The sequence below is a fragment of the Neomonachus schauinslandi genome, chromosome 5 (assembly GCF_002201575.2).
Source record: "Neomonachus schauinslandi chromosome 5, ASM220157v2, whole genome shotgun sequence".
NCBI classification, from domain to species: Eukaryota; Metazoa; Chordata; class Mammalia; order Carnivora; family Phocidae; genus Neomonachus; species Neomonachus schauinslandi.
This window is the reverse complement of record NC_058407.1, coordinates 18,214,062-18,239,573: the sequence shown is the minus strand read 5'-3', so window position 1 is coordinate 18,239,573 and position 25,512 is coordinate 18,214,062. Positions and strand designations below refer to the sequence as shown.

The window sequence follows — 25,512 nt, the reverse complement described above, 5'->3', positions numbered from 1 at the left end:
GCAAATACTGTATTATCCCAGTTTGCTATATGAGGACATTTGAGACCACAGAAATTACATAATTTGCTGAATGAAGTACACACAACTACTAAATGGCAGAGCCGAGACTTAAACTTGGCAAATCTGGCTCCAGAATCTGTGCTCTTAAGTCTCTTCTCCAAGATTATGGGACTCAACAAGCATTTGAGAAGGGTGCATTTTACCCTCAGTAAAATGAAGTCGATCCTTCATCATTTCGGTGCTCACCAGAGAGCCTACACTGCCTTCCCCCTTCCCTCTGCTCACTTCTTTCTGGCTAGGAATGGACCACGTTACCACTTCCATTCTAAGGGGCCATGTGAAATACTCAAGAGGTACTGCTTTCTCAGGGTGACAGCTCCAATCAGGAGCTATGGCAGCCACAACGAGGGGTTCTGAGCATTTCAGAAGGCTCCTTGCAGCTTTAAGGCTTACATCCCTTTGAGAACCTAACGGAAGCTATAGAATCATCTCCCCAGAAAAATGCCCTTCCAGATTTTGCAGACAATTTCAAGGAGGCTAGCCCCCTGAAGCCTATTCACGGTCACCAGGTAACTTGCTGTGTTAGACTAACTTAAAACTAAGCCTTTACATCCCCACACACATCCAGGCCAACAAAGGCAAATGTATGAATAAATGAATGACTTCATAAATGCATGCAGGTTCTCTCCTCTCCCCCCCAGACAACCTAGATAGGGCTGAGCCTGCTGAAAATCCAGTTAAGATGCACCAACGATTCCATTTCATTAGTTCTCTTTTGTCAACATCAATGAGATGATTACTTTGGCTTTCTTTTTCATTTGCAAATAAGACACTTCAGAGGACAAGACAGTAGCATTTTAAAAAACTTGAAGGCAGACAGTTCACCAGACTAGTCCTGGGGAAGGGAGAGGCTGGTAGCTCCAAGCCATTTGGCATCTGCCACCACAGGTCTCCTGGCCTTACATAATCAATGGGCCCCTGCAGAGGATGCTATTTTCTGAATATGACCACACGGCATCCTCCTCCAGATGAAGTAAGGGGAGCAGGATTGCTTACAGAGTGACCAACAGCTCTGCTTTCACAAATGATCTTTTCACTGGACGTTCTAACAGCCTGTTGAAATTAGAAGTTTATGTTTAGGAATAGTGTTGGCAATGGTCTCCTCCCTTTCCACACCCTGAGAAGAGTATGTGAGATCCTCAAGGAACACTGCTATGATGGAAAATCGCTAACAGCACATCTCCAATGGCTGCCCGGGAATCTCCTGCTGGGTGAAAGCCCAAGGTGTATTAATCACATGACCATCACCACCGAAAAGCTGGGGTGTTTAATGTATCATCACTCAAAATAAACAGGAGGAACAGGGGAAGCTTAAAAGGGATTTCAATGCTCCATAAAACCACTTTTAAAAAGCGCTGAGAACAAACACGAATAATTACAAGGCAAAAGGAAAAAGAACGCCAAACACTCACAAAAAGACAGTCCGTCTAAACTGTAGACTCTAAAGTATAAATGGAAGAAGGGCCCTTGACTCATCAGTTACGTACTTCTTCCCCAAGCGGAAACAAGAGTGAGTACCAATTTAGAAAGTGAATTCCTTTTGTACCTAACAGATGATGACAGCAAGACTATACAGTTGGTACAGAGAAATGGAGAGACAGCCCTGTTACTCTGGCCAAAACTCTGACGAGAGCCTGGTCCCAACACAGCCACCCTGGGCTAGAACATGGACGGCAACACGGAAGGCCCGAGGCCCCAGCAGACTCTGTGTGAATGCGAATTTGGTTACAGCTGTCTACAGTAAGCCACAGAGACTTCGGTGTTGCTGGTCACTGCAGCGTAACCTAGCCTAAGCTGACTAATACAGCTACTGTTCCTCCAGTCTGCTGCACCGCTTTGGGAAATCACTGCTCCCCAACATCCAGACTGTATGGCCTCAGGGAGGTTCCATTCCTGACTCTGGAAGGAGAGCACATGACCCAGGCCTGGCCAACATTAATTCATTTGGAGAAGGCTGAGGACCCCCTCTGGCCAATCATCACCACACTTTCCCTGCGGCCAAAGTGAACCAATGAGTCCAGTCAGGAAAATGTCTGGATTTGTAAGGGAATTTCATGGAAGAGGCGTTCTTTGCTTCCAACTTGGATCTAAAAGGATTTAAAACTGGAGACATGAAGGGCCATCTCTAAGAACCTTTACAAAGGCCAGTACAGAAGAGAGCAAGGTCAAGAGACAGAGAAGCCACCCATGACGTACTTGCATCAACTTATATTTGAAGCTAATACTACCTCTTGATTTTTCAGTTACACAAGCTAATAAAATTTCTTCCTAAAAAAATTTTCTTTGCTTAAGTTAGATCAGTTTGAGTTGATCCTAGTAACTAAAAGTTCATTTCAAGCACATTCAGCCACTCAAAATTCTTACCGCCTACAAATTTTAATTTTTTAACCTGGAATTAAAGGCATTCTCCATTTACACTTTAAACCATCTTTCCAATCTTAAATTCTCCTTCATATGCCCTACTTTCAGCAAGGTGGGTAATCTACTTACTACTCTCTGTTCTCCAGAATATGCTATAGTTGAGTACCATCACATGGAATATTCAGTCTCTCTTCGTCTAACTACATAAACACTGGTTAGCTATATTAAAAGAAGGTCAGGGAAGATTTCCCTTTATACTATACTGCAAAACAAACACCATGTGAATCAAAGAATTAAATTTTTTTAAAGATATTAAAAAGTTGGCAAAACTACATAGATTACTATTTATCTCATCATTCCAAATGTGAAAACAATAACAATAAATCACAAATGAAAAATATCAACGGATTTACAATATAAAAAAATTTTTAAAGAGATAGGGGTGGGGAGGGGCAGAGGGAGAAAGAGAGAATCTTAAGCAGGCTCCACGCCCAGCACAGAGCCCCACACGGGGCTCAATCTCACAACCCTGAGATCATGACCTAAGCCAAAATCAAGAGTTGGAAGCTCAACTGACTAAGCCACCCAGGCGCCTCTACAATATAAAAATTGTAAACATCTGTGTATCAAAAATATCAAAAACAATAATCTGAGGGGAAAGGTTATATTAGGCAGAAGTTTAAAGTAAAAAGCAAAGGACTAATATCCTAAATATTAAAAAAAAAGAATCCAGGGGTGCCTGGGTGGCTCAGTGTTAAGCATCTGCCTTCAGCTTGGGTCATGATCTCAGGGTCCTGGGATCGAGTCCCGCATCGGGCTCCCTGCTCAGCGGGAAGCCTTCTTCTCCCTCTCCCACTCCCCCTGCTTGTGTTCCCTCTCTCGCTGTCTCTCTCTCTCTGTCAAATAAATAAATAAAATCTTAAAAAAATAAAATAAAAAAATAAAGAATCCAAAATCCAATAAATATAAAGATAAAGGATATATCTCATAAGAGAGCAAATTAAATGGCTAACAAATGTAAATGTTCAACCATTCTAATCATAAACAGAATTAAAACAATTAGTTCAGTCTCTTTGAAAGATGAATTACAAATAGTTTTACTGTATTTCATTCACTTTGTTTTCTGTAAGAAGCATGTGTTACTTGGCTAAGAATTAAAAGATGCCATTTCTCTCCCATCAGATTACAGTAGTGTTTATGTTGCTTTTGTTATTTGTATGTATTCTTTGCCCGGGGTGGGGGAGGGGGGCTTCCATTCTTTTTTTGTTTTTAATATGAGAACATAGAGTTGGTGCTGGTACTGACTGGGCAACCTCACCCCTTGCTGTTTAGGAGAAATCAGTTCAAACTTCCTAGAAAGCAGGTTGGCAATAAGTACCAGGAGTCTTTTTAAAATATTCATACACTTTGACCTAGTAATTCTCTTTCTAGGAATCAATTTAAGGAAATGTTCAGAAATGTGGATAAAGATATATATACAAAGATTTCGTTGCAGTGATATTAATAAAGCAAAACCTGGGGGAAAACATGCTCCATTTGGAAAGCCAAGCATACATCTAAAATACCCGAACTCAAAAACTAAAACACATTAATGAGAATATGATCAAACAGAAAAGCTGAAATGCACCTGAAAATCCTTGAAGGTCAATTTCTGGGTAATACAAACCACAATCCCAGAGACATAAAGACGATATTTTTCTTTAATTAATTAGGATTTTTCTTTTTGGTATATGCCCTAGACTTCAAACTCTTCTCCCAGGAAAAAAAGAACATTCACATCTGAAGTCCCTGAGGAAGAAAAAGAAGGGGAGGAAAGAAAAAAGAGAAAGACACAACTTTTTCCCTAGAGGTTACAAAAAACAGAGAGAAAGCCTCCATTTCCCCCCATATACCGCCCTGCAGCTTTCTGTGAATCCTCCCAGGGCTTAACGGACCACACCCAGGAGTCCTAGTGGCTGAGAATGATGTGCATTTGCTACACGCTGGACCCTAGATGAAGGTGCATGGACCTCACTTAATGGACTTGTTATTTACAAAGAAGGAAGATGAACATGAAATTAACAGCTCAAGGTCAGATTTCTTGGTAATATATTTCTATGCTCCTAAATCAGGAAAAGTTAGAGCAGATTTAAAATACTTGTTTTTCTCTAATTTGACCCAATCTCAACTTCAGTTTATATTTTATCATATTCACACATTTAATGAATATTCATAAATATTCAAAATACTTTATGAATTATTTCATACTTCTTTAACATAGCTTCAAAGTCTCTTTTAAAAGTTCACATGTTAAAACATGATTTCAAAATTTCTTTTAAAAGCATAGCTCAGTTGGTTAAGCATCCGGCTCTTGATTTCAGCTCAGGTTATGATCTCATGGTTGTGAGACTGAGCCCCACAGCTAGCTCTGAGCTCAGTAGGCAGTCTGCTTGAGATTCTCTCTCCCTCTCCCTCTGCCCTTCCCCCCATTCATGTGTGCACTCTAAAATAAATAAATAAATCTTTTTTTTTTTAAGTGTATATAGGGTACCTGGGTGGCTCAGTCGTTAAGCGTCTGCCTTTGGCTCAGGTCATGATCCCAGGGTCCTGGGATCGAGCCTGCATCGGACTCTGCTCAGCAAGGAGCCTGCTTCTCCCTTTCCCTCTGCCTGCCTGTCTGCCGCTCTGCCTACTTGTGCTCTCTCTCTATCAAATAAATAAATAAATAAAATCTTTAAAAAAAGTGTGTGTGTGTGTGTATATATATATATACACACACATACACAGAGAGAGAGAGACACTGAAAATATATGAAAAAAAAGGTATAGGGATTTTTTGTGTCTAAGTTGAAGCCATACTTACATGTCCTCCACTGTCTCCATCACAAGTGAGCTCAAGTTTCTGTGCCCAAACTGTAAAGATTTAACTTCTCCATTGTAATTGCTAAGTACAATGATAAGGAAAAGACAATCACCTTAGATGATTTTCTCTTAGCAAACCACCAGTTACAACTTCCTTCTGTCAAGCAAGGCTTGGGCAAAGACAGTCAGTTCTTTTGACACCTGTCTGAAAATGTGAATTTGTCCTCACACAATCAATGTGTTAGGGAACAATTTGACCATAATGCAAATTTCACGTTAATATTTAGAATGTTATGTTTAGTGCCAACAAACATGATATGATATGGTTGTGACCACTAGATATCCTTTCTACTAATAAGTAGTTACGATAAGGGAAGTAAGAGCGGAGCAAACAGCGTAACTTGAGACAGATGATTCAAAGGAATGCTACTATTGGACCTTTGAGATTTGAATCCAACTATTTTTAGCCAGAAAATATTTTCTCCAGTATCCCCAGTTTACTTCTGCAGTAGTCCAACAGATGCAGAGACAAAACCAAGTGACCAAAGTATCCTTTTCACTATGAAGGTGAACATTATGGGCTTACCTGCCCAGCACAACCCAACCCTTAGATAAGAAATGACCCTTCTCCACCTCTAAACGCACAAATCCCTCGTTCTTCTGGGACCCTGCTCCACCCCCTCCGGCCGCAGTTGTGGTCCAGGCTAGAACACCAGATTTACCCTGGGCCACACTGTTCCCACTCCTGCGGTAGGGCCCTGCCTCAAGCCAGGCTAACCCAGAGTCCTTCCCTTATTTCTTTGTCTTTACTGGATAGCTTTATTGAGGTACAGGGATGTATAAGAAATTACACATAAAGTATGCAGTTTGATGAGGTCTGGCATATGTATTCACCTATGAAGCCATTATCCCAATAAAGATAGTAAGTGCATCTAACATCCCCAAACATTTCCTCACGCCCCTCTGAATTCCACCCACCCTCCCCCCTCCACCCCTGACCATCCCCAGGCAACCACTGTTCTACTTTTGACCTGATTTGTTTGCATTTTCTAGAGTTTTCTATAAATGACATCACACGGCACATAGTATTTTGGTAAACTGGTTTTCCCCCTTACTCATTCCTCAGGAACTTTTTCAGTAAGCACTTCCTGCACACCTACGATGTGACAGGCACCACACAGAGAACCGTGCAGGGACTGCAAGTGATTAAACAATAAAGGCACTAGCTCTGCAGTGAATGACATCAGGGGAGGCAAGAAAGGGCACGATGACAAGTGGAGAAGAAACAGCACAGCTGCCCTCTCCAGAGGAGGTGGCAATTCAAAAGTCACTGTTATTCTATCTATAAATCTAAAAAGCAGCTTTCATTTTTCCTTTACTTTAGACATTTTGCATCATCTCCAGGGAAAAGCAATCCATGACAAATACAATCACTCATCTGAATAATTAACAATGCGTGTGACATTTACACTACTCCTACCAAAAGTTAAAATCACATCATATTATTCTGTAAATAGTATCTGTAATTTTGACTGCTCTGTAGAAATCCATCCTGCTTCCTAAAGTTCCAAAAATAAAACCACATGTGACTCCATTTGAAATACAATTACATATAATCATGGTTTAATGACAAACTAATCTGAAGTCATTTAATAAAAAACAAACTTAGGGGCGCCTGGCTAGCTCAGTCATTACCTGCCCAGCACAACCCAACCCTTAGATAAGAAATGACCCTTCTCCACCTCTAAACACACAAATCCCTCGTTCTTCTGGGACCCTGCTCCACCCCCTCCAGCCGCAGTTGTGGTCCAGGCTAGAACACCAGATTTACCCTGGGCCACACTGTTCCCACTCCTGCGGTAGGGACCTGCCTCAAGCCAGGCTAACCCAGAGTCCTTCCCTTATTTCTTTGTCTTATTTCTTTCCCTTATTTCTATGCGACTCTCTAGCTCAGGGTCATGAGTTCAAGCCCCACATTGAGTGTGGAGCCTACTTAAAAAAAAAAACAAAAACAAAAACAAAACTGCTCAAAAGAAAAGCACATTTGTTTCATGGGAGAAACTTCCTGGAAAATTTAGCCATATCAAAAGATCTAAAATACTAGGCAAGCTGTCAAGAATTTTCATTAAAGTATGGAGGATGTAGAAAAGGAATAATTATCAATGCCTTCCATATACCACCCACTGGGTACTTCCTGTCATCTTGATTAACGGTCACAAGAACTCCCTAAGGTAAACACTGCTATCCCGTTTGCAGATGAGAAAAAGGCTGAAAAGTTAGTAAGTCCAGGTGGCACAGTTATCAAACAATAAAATGTAGGTCGAATGCCTGGCAGAGTACTTGGTACACAGTAGGTGTTCCATAAATGTCAGTCCCCTCTCCTTTTCTCATCCATTCAACTAATATTTTTCCTAGATTGGCATAATCCCAGAACCCACACCCTCGGACTCTTTCATGGGATCTCTGAGGGTCAAACTATTTTTATAATAATGCTTAAACGTGACAGGCAGAATACTGTGGATTAGGACATCCACATCCCAATCTCTAGAACGTGTGACTGTTACCTTTACACGGCAGAGGGGAATTAAGGTTGCAGACTTTAAATAGCTGACTGTAAAACAGAGATAAACTAGTTTATCTAGGGGGGCCCTACGCACAAGGGTTAAGTGTAGAAAGGGAAGGCAGAAGATTTAGCGTCAGCGTGATCTGATGTGAAAAAGGCTCCAACTTCATTTTTAAATTGCTGGCTTTGAAAATGAAAGGGGCCATGAACCAAAAAATGCAGGAAGCTTCTAGAAACTGGGAAAGGCAAGAAAACATTCTCCACTAGAGCTTCCAGAAAGGAACACAGTCCTGCCAACACCCTGATGTTACCCCAGTGAGAACCATTCCAGACTTGTGACCTCCAAAACTGTAACTGATCTGCGTAGTTTTAAGTCATGACATTTGCAGTAATTTGTCAAAGGAGCAATAAGAATTTAACAGAGAGATTATTTGCCTCTTTCACTTTTATTCTCTCACCAATTTACAGTTGAGTTTTCCAGAGGTTACATGATGTCTGACAACTCAATGGTCTGAACGCAGAATCAGATCTGAGACTCCAGCCATCTCCTATTAACTGAGACATTGCAGAAATTTACAAAAACGTGAAACCATGACATTCTTCTAAAATTCTTCTATTTTGGAAAATAGTCAGCTTTCATAAAAAGTGTGTCATTTATGCCAGCAGGTAACAGATGTATTGTTATGGATACTCAAACAACATTCTGATACTGACAGTAATCATGTTTCTCAAGTAGGTTTTCCTGCTCAAAAGAGAACAAAAGGAAACATCCCAGATGAGCCCAATGTGATCACCAGAGTTACATCTGGAGAGTTACATCTCTACAAATTAAAATTTTATTCAGGTTTATATGTCAATATCTTACAAATACACTTAATATAAAACAGCTCCTCAAAACCCTAGTAAGCTGAAAAAGATGAGTTTCCCAAAGTTAAGGACCAACCCCCAGAAGTACAAAAATCTCCTACCCAGCTGATTAGTCAGCTAGCCTCTCTTTCTCACTTGACTAAAACATGCAGTATCTAACTTAAAAAATAAAAGAAAAATACTACCTTTTTTCTCCTAAGCATTTGCTAATAATGTATGACAGGCACACAAAGAAGTTCTGGAGGAAAGTACTGGGTGGCTCAGTCGGTTAAGCGTCTGCCTTCAGCTCAGGTCGTGATCTCGGGGTCCTGGGACTGAGCCCCGCATGGGGCTCCCTGCTCAGCAGGGAGTCTGCTTGTCCCTCTCCCTCTGCCCACCCCTCTCATGCTCACTCTCTCTCTATCTCTCACTCCCTCTCTCTGTCAAATAAATAAATAAAATCTTTAAAAAAAAATTGGGGGAGAGGCTTTTTTTTCCCTCTTTTCTCCTTCATCTAAACTATATCTTGTCAATATAGGAAATGACAACATCAGGACCTGACTGAAAGGGAACTTCACACAAATTAACCCAGCCTTGGATTCTAGGTGTTCCAACATAAGTCCCAGGCTCAGCAGGGCAGGGCTGGTGGCGCTCCTCACTCTGAACCAGTCAGACTTCAAGCGGCTTCTGGTCATCAGTTCCAAACAGTTCACTTTCAAAGGGATATCAACAAGCCCAGACTGAATGCAAAGGCGAGCTTCCAAAGTAATGAAGTCAAAGAGGAGGGGCAGTGATGATGCATGATCACCATTAAACAGCTATCATATGGGAGAGGAATTAGAATTACTCTCTGTGACTCAAGCCATCCAAAATAAAATTGGCAGCCTTGTGCTCATATGGCAAACTCAAGCAGATGCCAGATGTCCACTAATAAGAGCCATGGAAAAAGGGATTCCTTCTTCCCAGCAAAGGCCTGGATTCTATAACTTCTAAGGGGTCCTCTGGTTCTCTCCCTATTTTAGGAATTTCTTTTCTACCTGAAAATGTGAAAATTATTATGTGGCATGTTTCTCCCTGAAATCAACATTTCCTCAACATCTCAGAAGATGGTGGAACACAGTCTGAGAAACACTGGTCTCATCTTAAAATTACCTCATTATTATTACGGCATTTCCTTAACCCACTGCAGTTCTTTAAGGGAAGGGTTTGCATTTTATGTTTATTCTATACAAATGAAGCTTCTATCACTGTCCTACACACAGTTCTTACTAAATACATAATTTTTGAATAAGAATTAAATGCTCTCAACCGAGAACTCTGAATAAATTCTTCAACACCCTGTAAAAGTTTCTAAGACTTCACACTAATCCCCAAAATTTTTTCCACAAGTTAATACACTTCACAGCCCCAGCTAAGCAGCCAAACGTTCTAAACAGACTAGGGTCTGAGATGATGTCTAAGCTGGGGGGGGGGGGTGAACTAGGCATCTGAATGCATGGCTGAAGCACCACCCCCTTGGACGAGCAGCAATGCTTCCATTCTGTACCTAACAGGGTAGGCTATCTGATGAGCACACACAGCAGGCCAAGGATTAAGTTCAAAGATGTGCACAAGGTGCAGCATAATGAGCAATAACAGACCATACACAACTATATCCATCCCTTTAAATTATAATCGCACAATGATTTCTTAGAATTCCCCATTTTAGGACAAGGTTTCTTAAACTTGGCATTACTAACACTCGGGGCTGGATTATTCTTTGTTGTGAGGAGGCTATTCTGTGCATTACAGATTGACTAGCAGCATCCCTGACCTCCACACATTAGAGGTCAGCAGCACACCTGGCCCCCAGGTATGACGATCAAACAGGTCTCCAGACATTGCCAAACTCCCCCCCTCCCCCTGACTCCAGTTGAGAACCATGGGTTCTACAGGAAATTTTTGCTAGAGGTTGTAAACCAATATTTCTTTTCCTAAATATATGAAGACCCTTCCCTTTGAGCTGAGTTGGACACAGGATGCATAAATATCATACTTCCAAAAATCTAAAAAAAAAAAAGGAAGACATTCCAAATGAGGGACATTTGACAAAGTACATGACCATTTCTCCTCAAAACTGTCAAGGTAATCAAAAACAGGGACACTCAGAGAAACTGTCACAGCCAAGAGGAGCCCAAAGAGACATGAGGGCTAAATGTAGTATGCTATTCTGGGTGGGATCCTGGAGCAGAAAAGGATATTAGGTTAAAAACTAGAGAAACTTGAATTAAGTATGGATTTTAGTTAACAGTGATACATATGGACAATGTATTGATATTGGTTCACTAATTGTGACAAATGTGCCATAGTCATATGAGAGGTTAATTATAGGGGAACCTGGGATAGGGCTTAGAGAAATCTAAATCTAAATCTAAAATTGACCTAAAAATAAAGTTTATTAAAAAAAAAACACTTTAAAAAAAATGGAGTTGGGGGCACCTGGGTGGCTCAGTCGTTAAGCGTCTACCTTTGGCTCAGGTCATGATCCCAGGGTCCTGGGATCGAGCCCTGCATCGGGCTCCCTGCTCTGCGGGAAGTCTGCTTCTCTCTCTCCCACTCCCCCTGCTTGTGTTCCCTCTCTCGCTGTGTCTCTCTCTGTCAAATAAATAAATAAAAATAAATAAATAAATAAAATAAATGGAGTTGGGGCACCTGGGTGGCTCATGCATTAAGCATCCATCTTGATTTCAGCTCAGGTCATGATCTCAGGGTCATGAGATCAAGCCTCGCGTCAGTCTCCATGCTGGGCCTGCTTGGGATTCTCTCTCTCCCTCTGCCCCCCCACCCCCACCACCCCACTCATGTATGCTCTCTCTCACTCTTAAAAAAAAAAAAAAAAAAAAAAAACTTAAAAAAATAAATTAAAATGGAGGGAAAAAAAGAAGTGCAGAAGAGAAAGAGTAAAACAAGGAGTAAAAATCATCTTCCCTGAGCAGGCTTCATCCTGGGAGACCCTTCAAAGGGAAGACACCTGAGCAGATTGTTTGGATTAGGCAAGAGATCCAAGGACCAGAAAGCAATAACCAGAAAATGAGAAAAAACAATTCTTTTTCTCCTCTTGTAAGTTGAAAAAAAAAAAAATAAAACTACATGTTTTTGTCTGGTTAACAATATTTTTTCTGACCTCTCATTCCTACAGACACAGCTCAAGCATCAGCCCCAGCAAGTGTTTCTCTCCACCCCCTGCATACCTGAGCAGCTATATGCTCTGGTGCCAAAGCCCCTGGGGTCTGTTGTTTATTTCCGCCAAGCTAGCTGTCACTTACCTGTTACCAGTCTCCCCATCCACGCGACAGTGATCCCACACTTGGTGCAGACAGGGACTCACCCACTGTGGGCTCCTCACTCTCAGACCTGCCCGTCTGTGAATCAACAGCATTTAAGTCCACAGCTAGGTGCTTAATAAATTCTTGGTGAATGAACTCATGCAAGCGGGGCATGTATATACTCTTACAGTCTTCTGCTAAGAGCCGATAGGGATGGTGCAGCCCCGGACAGGGTAAAAAAGGAAAAGTCAAATGAAAGTCCCTGTGTTCTCAGGGGCGAGACAAGGACCTCGTGGGTATGTGCTGGGGGCATGAAGATGAGGATGGGGCACACCGAATACCTGATTCACAAACCCGTAACACTTGAAAAGGCTTACACAATATTTAGTCCAGTCGCCTCTTTCTACAGAGAGACACTGAAGCTAGAGAGATCAGGCTTGGTCAAGGCCATGCAGCTAGTTTAGCACTCCTCTAAGCTGAAGAGGACCTAAACCATAGAGCTAACTAAGCCACCTCCACCCCTCACTAAGCATTTGTCAAAAACTGGAAGTTATTTAGTAATTAATAATAATAGCTACTAACTACTATGCATCTGCTGGGTGCCAAACCAGTTCTGAAAATCCCCACATTATCCCCAGGTTACTACTGAGGAAGGGGACTGAGGTCAGAGAGGAAAGTAACCTGCACCTAAGATCACAGAGGTAATTAAGTCTCAAAAATCTCCTCTGAGCTGTCATACTCCAAAATTTCACTGTGATTATCACACTCCAAAACTCAAACTCTAGCCCGATGCTCATCCTTCTCACCCAACACCTCAACTGTCTCACTCACCTTGTACACACCTTGCATGGATGGACTCATTCATTCCTCACCAAGACCTACAATGTGGTACTACCAGCATCCCATTTTACAGATGATGAAACTGAAGCTTCACAAAGAATGGCGACAATGCTGCCGGTAGTTTCTTATAAAACTAAACATACAGGGGAGCCTGGGTGGCTCAGTTGGTTAAGCGACTGCCTTCAGCTCAGGTCATGATCCTGGAGTCCCGGGATCAAGCTCCCTGCTCAGCAGGGAGTCTGCTTCTCCCTCTGACCCTCCCCCCTCTCATGCTCTCTCTCTCATTCTCTCTCTCTCAAATGAATAAATAGAATCTTAAAAAAAAAAAAAACTAAACGTACAATTACCATTCAACCAAACAATGGCATTTAGAGAAATGAAAACATATGTTCGCACAAAAACCAATACACAAATGTTTACAGCAAATTTGTAATAGTCAAAAACTGGGAGCAACCCAGATATCCTTCAGTGAGTGAAGTATAGTTAAGTGGTTCACCATAGTTTAAAAAAAAAAAAAAGAATGGTTAAACTGTGGTACACATGCACCCCATGAAGCACTACTCAGCAATAAAAAAACGCACTACGGATACAAAACACACAACCACCTGGACAACTCTCCAGAGAATTATCCTCAGTTTAAAAAGCCAATTGCAGGGCACCTGGGTGGCTCAGTTGGTTAAGCGACTGCCTTCGGCTCAGGTCATGATCCCGGAGTCCCAGGATCCAGTCCCACATCGTCCGGCATCGGGCTCCTTGCTCAGCAGGGAGTCTGCTTCTCCCTCTGACCCTCTCCCCTCTCATGCTCTCTCTCACTCTCTCTCAAATAAATAAAATCTTAAATAAATAAATAGATAAAATAAAAAATAAAAAGCCAATTCCAAAAGGTCACATACTCCATGATTCCTTCTACAGAACACTTTTGAAATAGAGAACAGATAATGCCCCAGAGATTAGAGAAAGCAGCGGGAGGGAAGTGGGTATGGCTATAAAGATAACATGAGAGATCCTTGTAAAGAACTGTTCTGTATCTTGACTGCAGAGCTGGATTCTTGAACCTACATGTGACAAAAAACTAAATAGGCAAACACAAGTAAAGTAGAAGTAGAGTACCCTGAATAAGATCTGTGACATGTATCAGTATCAATATACTGCTTGAGATACTGTATCATTGTTTGGCAAAATGTTACCACTGGGAGAAACTGGGTAAAGGGTATCCCAGATCTCCCTGTATTAATTTTTACAACTGCATGTAAATATACAATTATCTCAATTAAAAATTTCAATTAAAAAAAGTCTTGCAGGGTGCCCGGGTGGCTCCGTCAGTTGAGCATCTGCCTTCAACTCGGGTCATGATCCCAGGATCCTGGGATCGAGCCCAGCACCTGGCTCCCTCTTCAGTGGGGAGCCTGCTTTTCCCTCTGCCTCTGCCCCTACTCCACTCCATGCGCGCGCGCGCACACCCTCTCTCTCAAATAAATAAAATCTTTTTTAAAAAAAATTTTGTTAAGTCTTTCAAGTCTCAAAGCTGAGCTAGATGATCTATATTTCTTTCATCTAAGATCTGCAATTTCCAGCATCTGAAAAGCCAGTCTTCTTTCCACCCTACCACACAACCACTTCAAAAAACGGTGCAAAATTTAACTCTGAGCAAAGGAAAACTAAAAAGCCCTATTTCACAGAAGTCTGCATTGCTAGCCTCTTTGAGTTCCCTCAGAAAATTATCCCAGTTGGTGAAAAGAAGCCCCTTGCTTTCTTTCATTAAACTGCCAGAAGACTGAAAATGTGATCCTGACAAAAAAAAAAAAAAAAGTGAGCCTACCAAACGTTCTCTCCCACCAAATACTCTCCTTATCTCCACTTGCTACCTCCACCCCACCTCACTCCCAAAGTACAAATATTTCGATTCTAAGTCTTCCTTGAAAGAAGCAGCACCAATGACTTATCACCGGCCCTTTACACCAGCTCCCAAATGGTCAGCTGCTACGGGAAGGTAGGGCAGCACAGGAAATAGGACAGAGGGTTAGGGGCTGAGACAGACCCCAGGTCAAGGTGTGACCTTGGCCAGGTTCCTTAAACTTGAGTCTCGCTTTTCCCATCTACAGGATGCGAATGTGGCACATGCCCTCGTAGGTATGAGAAGAGTTCAAGGAGACAATCGATGTGCCTGGCCCTAGTATTTACTCGGCCCTCTTTCCGCCTCTGCCCATTTCTCTTACTAACAACAGAACCAAGTTGATTTTATGTTCACCTGGCAACTAAGGAGTTACTCCCTGGAATCACCTCCTCACTTAGGTTAGTAGATAACCCAGAACACTCTCAAACTGGGACCTCTCCTATTTCAAACATAGCAAAAAAAAAAAAAAAAAAAAAACCCACAAAAACAAAACAAAAAAAGGAAAATCAACTCCAGCCACTGCCACCTGCCTAGCAGCTCAGCTCCAGAGGAACTCGCCGCCTGCCGGACTCCGGCTGTTACTATTATTACTGTTGGTTACTCACAATACCTAACAGTGCATGGGGGCGACTGTCTCCCAAGCAATGCCCGTGGAGACCAAAGCGCTTCCGATGCAAATTTCTGTTAAAAATCTCAAGAATTTATAAAACTGCTTTCCCGATAGGAGAAAGGCAAGAGTTGTAAAGTTTCTGGAAGCACATTTTTCCGCGTTTCCCAGAATCGCACTGCAGAGGAGATGTCGCCGCAGCTAGGATTGAGGGCGACCGAGGGTCACGATTAGAGTGCCCTGGCGGTCAGCAGCGGGACCGGCTCGGATCGGAGGGTGCCCGCTCACCTGCTGACTGCTTGGGACCGGCCCCCAGGTACTGGAGGTTCTGGGGGCGCCACCGCACTCACCCTCCGTATTCCTCTTCGCCTCCCGGTAGCGCTCCCACAGGTAGCCTTTCATGTCCGGGGCCGTTCCAGGTGCTGTGCACAAGGGCCGTGAGGGGCCCGCGCGCAGTTGCCCCCGGGCCGCACTCCTGCAGCCGCCCAGCAGGGCCGCCGCCGCCCTCGCCCCGGCCCCACGGGCCGCCGCCGCCGCCGCCGCCGCCGCGGCCATGCTTGCCGCCGCCCTGCTGCGAGCGGCACCCGGAGCAGGACACCAGTGCCCTGCCCGCGCTCAGCCGGCTGGCAAGCGGCTCCCTGCGTCGGAGCACGTGGCGGCGGCGCGGCCCGCCCCTTTTGGCCGCCGCGCGGTCTAGCCCTGTCCGGTAGGGGCGGGGCCTGAGGCGGGGCCCAGTTCTGCCGGGCAGGGGGCGGGGCTCTGCCCGGCTGAGCGCGGGCGCGGGGGCGGGTCTGGGAAGTCCCTGGATCCCCGGGTTGGATCTTTCCAGTGCCGCCCATGAGGGGCAACTGGGCCGAGGTCCCACATGTGGGCTGATGTGTTTGAAGGTCATCTTCTTCCCCCGCCCCCACCTACTGCAGAGCTTAAAAAGGCCAGTGCCCCTCCAGGGATTCCTGGCTCGAGAGGGAGGCCCTCAGGACACCGCCACCCTGCTCCCGCTCCTGCTCCTGCTCGGGCTCACAGGGGCGGTGCGCCTGTCCTCTCTCAGATCTGCGAGGCTTCACCTGTTCTGTGCATTGTGGTTCCACCAAGAACAAACAGTAACCACCACCATGCGACATTTCTGTGTGGCTGAAGCAGACTTGGCTGCTGCAGGCAAGACTGATGCGGCCCACCCAGAACCCGGCTGAGAATCCCTGAACTCAGGGGACTTCCCAAGCCGTTGGTTACTGTGGTTACTGATGAGCAGGGTGTTCGGTGGAGTACAGGGAGTAACTCTCAAGGCTGGCACACTGCCTGGGGGACCACAGCGCCGTGTGTGAAATCGGGCACGATTTAAGACAACCCAAGCATTCACGTATGCTTACGTTGTTGGCTGGAGGGCTCAGAAGATGCTTCCTGGAATAAGGTGGCCTCTGAGTTAGACCGTTACAGAGAACAACTACGGTTCATTAAAGGCTTGCTGTGTGCAGTATCTCATGCAGTCCTCTCAGCAATCCTGAAAAGCAGGCGCTGGGGTTTCTGCCATTTTATAACTAATGAAAGAAAGGCTGAGAGAAGTGAAATAATTTTCCTGAAGTCAGACAGCTGAGCCCATTCTTCCATTTGGCTTGCTAACATAGTATGTAAGATTTAGTTGGGTGATAAGGTAGCCAATAAGTAATCCTTAACAGTCAATGGGTAACAAATCACTGGTGAGAGGCAATTGAAATGCTTAAAATAGATACCAAATCCATGGACTCTGGGACATTAAACTTTTACTTTATGGTTTTGGTTTATTCCAATTTATCTTTTCTTATTCATGTTTCATTAAAAAAAGTTTTGGTGATAGCAATTATAAATTTTGTTTACATGGAAAATCAATTCATAAATCCAAAATAAACTATAGCAACATAACTGTAACACAATTAGAACTTTAATAACACTGCTTCAGCATATTTTTAGATATGGAACCCTGTGAGAGCAACGCTCTTCTACCTACCATACAAATGTGAATCACTTCAAAATTGTTCTTTTTAGCTACAATCTGTTACATTTTAAAGAGCTAAAAAATTGAAACCCTAGACTTTGATTATCATCACCTCTAAAAGTTATAAGAGAAAATATCTCATCAAAGAGTTCTAAATAAAGACAGCTAGAAAGAAATTATAGACAAGAAAAAGCCCATGGTAATTTTTATACTTTATTAGTATCATTTGAGGTCTTCAACAATTTGGTTTCAAACGGAGGTCTTCTCTCAAAAAAACTCTTCTGGGAAATTGAACTGTAATCTGGGCTATGAAAAAACCACTTTTCTGATATGAGCTCAGATATGGATTCCCAGGGATTATTTGTACTAAGAGACCCTATTACCAAGGGATGCCGGTAAATGGTGGTGATTTGGCTTTTTTCACTCTTGCCTTTAGCTGACAAAATCCTGTGCCGTGAAAGCTTTACTACACCATCCATTTTACCCAAAGATAAGATCTTAGAGGAATAATCTTGCTTTTTCAACGAAGCTTCTTTCTCTGGGCCATTCCATAGCTCAACATTATTTTGTGTCTTCCGTGGGGTCTTCTCCTCAATAGAAACGGAAATAATGGGTCTCAAGACCTTTTTCCCTTTTCCGGAAGCATATTTTGATTTATCTGAAATTGTATGAGATTCCAAGTCCATGCTTTTAGCTCTCTGTAGCTTATCTGCATTCATGCATATTGCAGAGCTCACTGTATTAGAACTCTGAGCACTGTGGTAGTTTAATTTAAGCAAGTGCTCCCATAACGAGGTGCCATTCCTAGAACCCTCAGAATACTGCCGGCTGATGCCTTGAGGCCAACATCTCCTACTCCTGATCCACTCAATTTCCCTCAGAAGCCTGCAAAGGATCAAAAATCGTCAAGAGGTCACATATCTAAGGTGAATAGCCAGAAGAATGTTTCTTTTTGAGACACAGAACAGAAACTCACTGCAGGATTCCATGGATTGATGAATGAGAAGATCCCAGGTAGGTCGCCCTTAAATCAAGTGATCTGTACAAATAGCCCACTGCTTCAGTCATGACGTGATGACCAGAGTCACTTATCAATAACTGACCTGCTGGATATTTGAAAATAAAAATATTATAATTTTTAAAAATTACTCCTACTTTCACATATTTAAAAGAGAAGGGTGGAAAAAAATTATAAGAGATGGCATTGGGTGCTCACTTTGGCAGCATATATATTAAAATTGGAATGACACAGAGAAGATTTAGCATGGCCCCTAAACAAGGATGACATGCAAATTCAGGAAGCATTCCATATTTAAAAAAAAAAAAAAGATGGCACTGGAACATCATCTATTGTAGTATTCCTGCCAAAAAAAAATTTAACCTAAGTCTAATTATAAGGAAACAATCAAATACAAATTGAAGGACACTGAGGTGGGGAGGGTAGAGCAGAACCTGACCTAGACTCTTCAAAAATGTCAATGCCATGAAAGATAAAACAAGCTTACTTAAAGGTTCTAGGCTAAAAAGAAGACAACCAAATACAATGGAAGATCTTACACAGGATTCCGGATTAAAAAACAAACAACTATAAAGAACATTTACTAGAACACTCGGGGACATTGGAATATAAATTGCACTTAGATAAAATAGCCTTATGCGATGGTTAAATTTTCTAGGTTTGATCGTTGTATTGCAGTCATGTAAGGGGAATGTCCTTGTACTCGGAAAACACAAGCTGAAGTATTTACAGATATAAGTGTCATATCAGCAACTAACGTTCAAATAGTTCAGAAAAAAATATATGGATGGATGTGTGTGTGTGTGTGTGTGTGTTTATGAAAGAATGCAAGCATGGTCAAAATGTTAACAACTGGTGAATATAGGTGAAGTGTCTACGGGTGTTTATTATACAATGCCAGGTGCCAGAGTCAGTAATTTGATATAATTCTCTAAAATGTGTTAAAAGTAAAAATATATACACATATATTTTACAATCTAATTTACTAGTGGTACTCATTTATTCATTTTACCCACTTACAAGGCTGCTTTAAGGAGTTGAATTTATACCCCTGGTTAAACATAATGGAATGCCACTGCATATAGGGTCAATCTGGATATGTGGCAAAGAGACTGCCAAGAATATTGGGGTGAAAACCACTGGCAGATGGCCCAGCCAGCGTCCTTGTATTAATAATAATAAGAACAACCGTAAATTATGTGAGTGTCATCTGTCAGGCCTGTGTAATCCTGTAAGGTATAAACTATCATCACTTGTCTTTTTTTTTTCCTCATTTAGGTTTTTAATAGGACACACATGGTTCAAAATGAAAATGTATAGGGGCGCCTGGGTGGCTCAGTTGGTTAAGCAACTGCCTTCGGCTCAGGTCATGATCCTGGAGTCCTGGGATCGAGTCCCGCATCGGGCTCCCTGCTCAGCAGGGAGTCTGCTTCTCCCTCTGACCCTCCCCCCTCTCATGATCGCTCTATCTCATTCTCTCTCTCAAATAAATAAATAAAATCTTAAAAAAAAAATTTTTTTTTAAATGAAAATGTATAAAGATATGAAGTAAAAAGTGTCTCTCCCATCTCGGTCCCCATCTGTGCAGCTTTCTCCTAAAACATGTGTCCTTCCAGAGAATTTATGGTGCATATCCATTGTCTTTTCAAGAGGAGAAAACTGAAAGAAGTTAAGTAACTTGCTCCACTTCACGGTAGAACAATCCAGGGTCTGCCTCATCCCCAAGCCCGTGTCCTCGACTGCTATACTAAGCTGCCCCTTCCCTCATACTGGAATGTTTTTCCTTCTGAGGACCAGCTGTGGCTTCTGCTTGCAGAAATGTTCTCTCTCTGTATCTCTGCTTCATGAGTCATAACCCAGGTCTCAAAATCTGATAGGGACTTGTAGCTATTGGCTCTGCTTAGCAATCCGTGGCTATTTTGCTTCTTTTTGAATTATTTTCATAACTCCCTATGATATTCCCAGTTAGCCCAATCTAGCACAGCAGAATGCACTTGTGAATTACCCTGCTCAGGACGGCCACATTGCATTGGCCTTAACTGGCCTTTCAAGATAAGATAAAGTGGAGAAGAAGAAAGCCAGAATGTCTCATGTGGCAGCTGAGCAAGAACTCATTCTCAGAGATCCTCCAGATGCCAATAACCAAACCCCACGGAATGTTCATTCTGCCTCAGGCCCTTCAAGAGGCTCTGACTTGTCACACAGACCTCTGTCCTCAGCACACACTATTTCAGGCCTCTGATCCTCAAGACTCCCTGTTGGCCACACATCTTGGCTCCCCAGGCCCCTTTACCCTCGGGATCCATTCTGGACCTGTATCTATAGCTTTGACCTCAGACACAATCCAGTTCTTTCTTTCTGGCAACAAGCATCGTAGCTGCCAAGAAAGGACATCCTTGCCTCAGGCCCAACCCCAGTCCACCCCATCCTCCCTTGGGATCAGTACCAGCTGGGCAGCACTACCCAGCCTGGTCAGTCCTCCCAAACCAGTGAAGAAGACAGACCAGGATGGGTTCATTTAAATTGGAGATAAACCACTGAACCTCTTCTCACTCCAAGTCTTCATTCTGGAGGGGAAGGGAATCTAACATTAATTGGTTATTCTGCATACCTCACCTCATCATATCCTCAAAATAGCCCTACACGCAGACATTATTTTCCCCTTTTGGCCAGTAAGACAATTGAAACTCAGAGAGGTTATGTCCAGAAAACAGCAGAACTGGGATTCAAAGCCAGTTTGCTGGGATCCAAGCACCATAAACTTCTAGAAGTGGGTAAAGAGAACACTGTTCTCCCTGTTGCGTTGGTTCCCTATTAGATTTTTCCATAAAAATATAGGTAGGAAGGAACCATCAGTTACCTTTTCCATTTTGTACTTGTGGACAGAATGTGAATCGGAGGTGGGAATAGGTGGGACAGTCCCACCCACTACCTTGAAAATCTGTTCTCAGATTTTAAGTGGTACGTTCTCCTAGTCCTCCCCCATGCACACAGTTTTTTACTGCTTAATATATTTTTTTTTTAAAGATTTTATTTATTTATTTGAGACAGAGAGAATGAGAGAGACAGAGAGCACATGAGAGGGGGGAGGGTCAGAGGGAGAAGCAGGCTCCCCGCCGAGCAGGGAGCCCGATGCGGGACTCGATCCCGGGACTCCAGGATCATGACCTGAGCCGAAGGCAGTCGCTTAACCAACTGAGCCACCCAGGCGCCCTTACTGCTTAATATTTTTTAAAAAGTGTTGTCTTTACTATTTCCTCTGGAAAAAGAAAGCAAGATATTTTATCTGAAGACAATCCGCAGTCCTTTTAAGTATTCTTCTAAAGTACAGCCTTTTCTAGTCTTTATTCTACTGAAATTTAAGCCTGTTCCTCATGCTTCCTCTAATATGTGCTGTCACCTAATAGGTGGTATTTTGCAATGCCAGGCCTGTGTTTACTTTCTCATTTGCAAGGCAGATAGTTGTCACCAGGTAGCAGGGAAGATCTCAGGTGTTGGTGGAGGTCCTCAGGAAGTCTCTCTGAATGGCTCTGTGGACCCTGCCCAACAGTGAACTTCCCACCCCCCGCTGTGTTGGGAGTGAATGGGCTGAGAAGTGAAGACAATCACTGTTTCTATTCTCCACCCAGAAGACATGCTGCAAATGTGTAATGAGGAAGGAGGATTATGCAATATCTAGACGTTCTTTGTTGAAAGTCTTGTTTTGTTCAGTAAGTATGCTATGTCTAAAGTTTCTTTGTCAGAAGTCCTTCAGTTTGAGAAATTAAGCTTGTTTGCTCATTCTTTCAATAAATGTGTGTCTACGAACATATTAGGGAGTGAGAAAGCTATCATTGTCTCAAAGTAAAAAGTTGCAATCAGATGTCTCCATGGGCCTTCAATTTCTGCCCAAAAGGAAATAATAAAAGAGGGTGTGTGTGCATTTGGGGGTGGAGGGGTCCTACGCTCCACCCCTCTACACTGAGACCACTGACTAGTCTGCTCACAGGGACCCGGCTGCAGATGGCAAGCAGCAACCTCTGTTGTCCACCTCAGTACTGCAAGCGTTCACTCCAGTTCAAGGGCCTGTGCAGACCCCACCTTTGGGTAGAGGGAACAAATTCATTGTTCTCTTCTTCACGGGTTTTTGTCCCTACCACTCCACCAAAACTGAAGGTTCCCTGTGACCTCTGTGTTGCAATGGCCTCTCAACCTGGTGGTCAGTTGTCAGGCCTCTCCTGTCTCAGCTTCCATGACTTTACTGATTCTCAGCCTACCTCTAGAGCCCTTCCTCATCTTTGGTACAACTCTTCACCCCGCCCACCCTTTAAATACTGGCATTCTTCCAAGTTCTATCTCCTGCCATCTTCTTCTCTTATATTCTTCTTAGCTCTTTCAACCATTCTATCAGGTTGAGCCACGAGGCATATGCTAGGGACTCCAAAATATGTTTCTCCAGCTTGGTCTTCTAGCTCCTAAGTGCAAGACTCATATTCCCCACTGCCTACTGAATGTCTCCGTGGGTAAGAGATTCAAACCCAACATGACCTAAATGAACTCATCATGGCTCCCACCCTAACGCTCAACCTGTGCTTCCTATCTTGGAATGGCAACAACCTGGTCTACCAAGATGCAATAACCTATGGTATAGCCATAAACTGGGGGATACCTTTGTTCCTCCCCTCACCTCTCACATCCAATCAAACACAGAGCCCAGGTGGATTTACTTCCTAAATCTCAAATACAACCCTTTCTCTCCATTTCTACTGTCCTTGTCTAACACAAGAGACTCTCCAGTTCCCTCTCACCAATCCCATCCTCTATTCAGCCATGAGAACATTATATCTAAAATGCAAATCTACTCATGACTCTTCGTGCTGGAAATCCCACAGCAGCTCCCCTGACAAATCCTTTAATATGACAGACTGGATTCTCCATGCCCTGAACTTTGCTTTGTTTATGTGGATCCATCTTGACTGAAATGCTCTTCCTCACTTTCTTTGCCAGACAAACACCTGTCATGACTCACAGCCAAGTCACATTCCCTGGAAAGTCTTACTTGTTGCTTCTTTTATGTGCTTCCCCATATCCTCCATCAACATCTGTCACAGCACATATCACATTGATGTCAGTTATTTTTATGTGCTTATCTTCTCAACAAGGCTACAAACTCCTAGAGCCCACAAACAATACAAAGAGCATGGGATTGACAGTCAGAGACTGGGTTCCAAGTTCTCAGTCTACTACTTACTAGCTGCCAGGGTTCGGAATGTCATTAGGTCTTTCTGAGCCTCAATGATGTTATTATCTAATTAATAGGATTCTCTGACCAATTGTACCAGGGAAACTATATAACATATCTGCTATTTTCTCAGCTTTAAAATTAGCTGAGTAATCTCTAGAGTCCTTTCCAGGTTAAAAAGTGTTGTAAGCGGGGCCCCCGGGTGGCTCAGTCAGCTAGGTGTCTGACTCTTGATTTCAGCTCAGGTCATGATCTCAGGGTCATGAGATCAAGCCCCATGTCAGACTCCACACTAAGTATGGAGTCAGCTTGAGGTTCTCTCCCTCCCCCTCCCTCTGCCCTTCCCTACCCACCCTGGCTTGCATGCTCTCTCTCCAAAAAAAGAGGGTTCTAAGCTTATGAGGGCTATTTGACATTCTCCTGCAACCAAAAGTATTTACAAATTTATAACCCATTAAAAATTATGAAACCTGGGGCACGTGGGTGGCTCAGTCAGTTAAACATCTGCTTTCTACTCAGGTCATAATCTCAGGGTCCTGGGATCAAGCCCCGGGTCAGGTTCTGTGCTTAGCAGGGAGTCTGCTTCTCCTTCTCCCTCTGACCCGCCCCCCTGCTCATTCTCTCTCTCTCTCTCTCTCTCTCCCCCTCCCTCTCTCTCTCAAATAAATAAAATCTTTAAAAATAAATAAATAAAAATGATGAAATCTACACAACAAGTAGAAAGAAAGCCCTTTAACAGACATGCCTTAGACTGCTAGATTAATCAGGGCCCTCTATTTCCTCTGCAAAACATACTAGCTGACACCCAGGACACACTCAGTGCCTATAGCTAGTAGACTCATCTCTGCTGTGCTGACAGACTTCCGTTCCTCACTGTTGGGTTCTAGCATGACCAAGAGTCAACTGGGTTGTTAGACTCATTTTGGGAACTAAATTAAGTTTAGTATAAACTGATGAGATATTTAGTGTGAAACGAAGGAGAGTTGTTTTCTATGAAAAACAGGCTGAATGCTTTGGAATTCTTTCAAATTCTGGGGCAAGGCAACAGTAAAAGGTTGAGGGAAGAAAGAGGTAGCAATCTGGAAGGATCTGGCATAGACTGCACCACTATTGTCTAAGGTCTCACCCTACAGAAGCCAAAACTGGAAATTGTGGGTGATGCATTTTGAGAAAGATGACATCTAATTCCAATCAGAGGACCCAATTATAAGGGGGGGGGGGGAAGGTCTTGAATCTAAATTTAAAAGTTTGGGGAAATAATTACATTTATATGTTTAAGTTAAAATAAAATGCAGTCTGTCTATATCACTTGCCTGACCTTTTGAATTAAGGGACCTACCACTGTAGAGAAGAGGACCATGGCTGAGCTGAGCATTTAAAAATCATATGAGGAGAGAGAACTGACTCACCCTACTGAAAGTCACCCATCAGAGCTTTGGTTTAATTTCTTCCTTCTAAATTTGACTGAGATGGTTGGCATTTCTTTTTTAAAAGAATCCCAGGGAGAAGCAAGTAACATAAAGTTCATTGACCATACTTCTTCCAAAATAAATAATTCAGTACAGAACACTCAGCTTGATAAAATGGAATATGAAAATCCATGTTCCCACTGAAATCATTTCTCAAAAGGCGGATTTAAAGCACTTACAGAAGGAAAGCAGGAGGATGGCTCTGTGTCAGAGGTAGCTTGGAACGCTTATCCCTTACTATAGGGATAAAAGGAAGGGCATTATATAATAATTAAGGGGTCTATCCATCAAGAAGATCTAACAATTGTAAATATTTATTCCCCCAACTTGGGAGCACCCAAATATATAAATCAATTAATAACAAACATAAAGAAATTCAGTGATGATAATACAATAATAGTAGGGGACTTTAACACCCCACTTACAGCAACGGACAGATCATTTAAACAGAAAATCAACAAGGAAACAACGGTTTTGAATGACACACTGGACCAGATGAACTTAACGGATATATTTAGA

General features: G+C 42.9%; 1 protein-coding gene and 1 non-coding gene across 2 annotated transcripts in view; one reads left to right on the top strand and one right to left on the bottom strand.

The window, feature by feature from the left end:
- Positions 1 to 15,871, bottom strand: part of NT5DC3 (5'-nucleotidase domain containing 3) — a 53,274-nt gene extending 37,403 nt beyond the window's left edge. Inside the window, exon 1 of the mRNA XM_021687695.1 lies at positions 15,667 to 15,871. Within this exon, the coding sequence (XP_021543370.1) occupies positions 15,667 to 15,871 (205 nt within the window). The remainder of the gene's footprint in view (positions 1 to 15,666) is intronic.
- A 2,622-nt stretch (positions 15,872 to 18,493) lies between these two features.
- Positions 18,494 to 18,601, top strand: LOC123324950. Its single transcript, XR_006540127.1, has one exon. It is a non-coding gene; the product is annotated as a U6 spliceosomal RNA (small nuclear RNA).
- Positions 18,602 to 25,512: the final 6,911 nt, after the last annotated feature.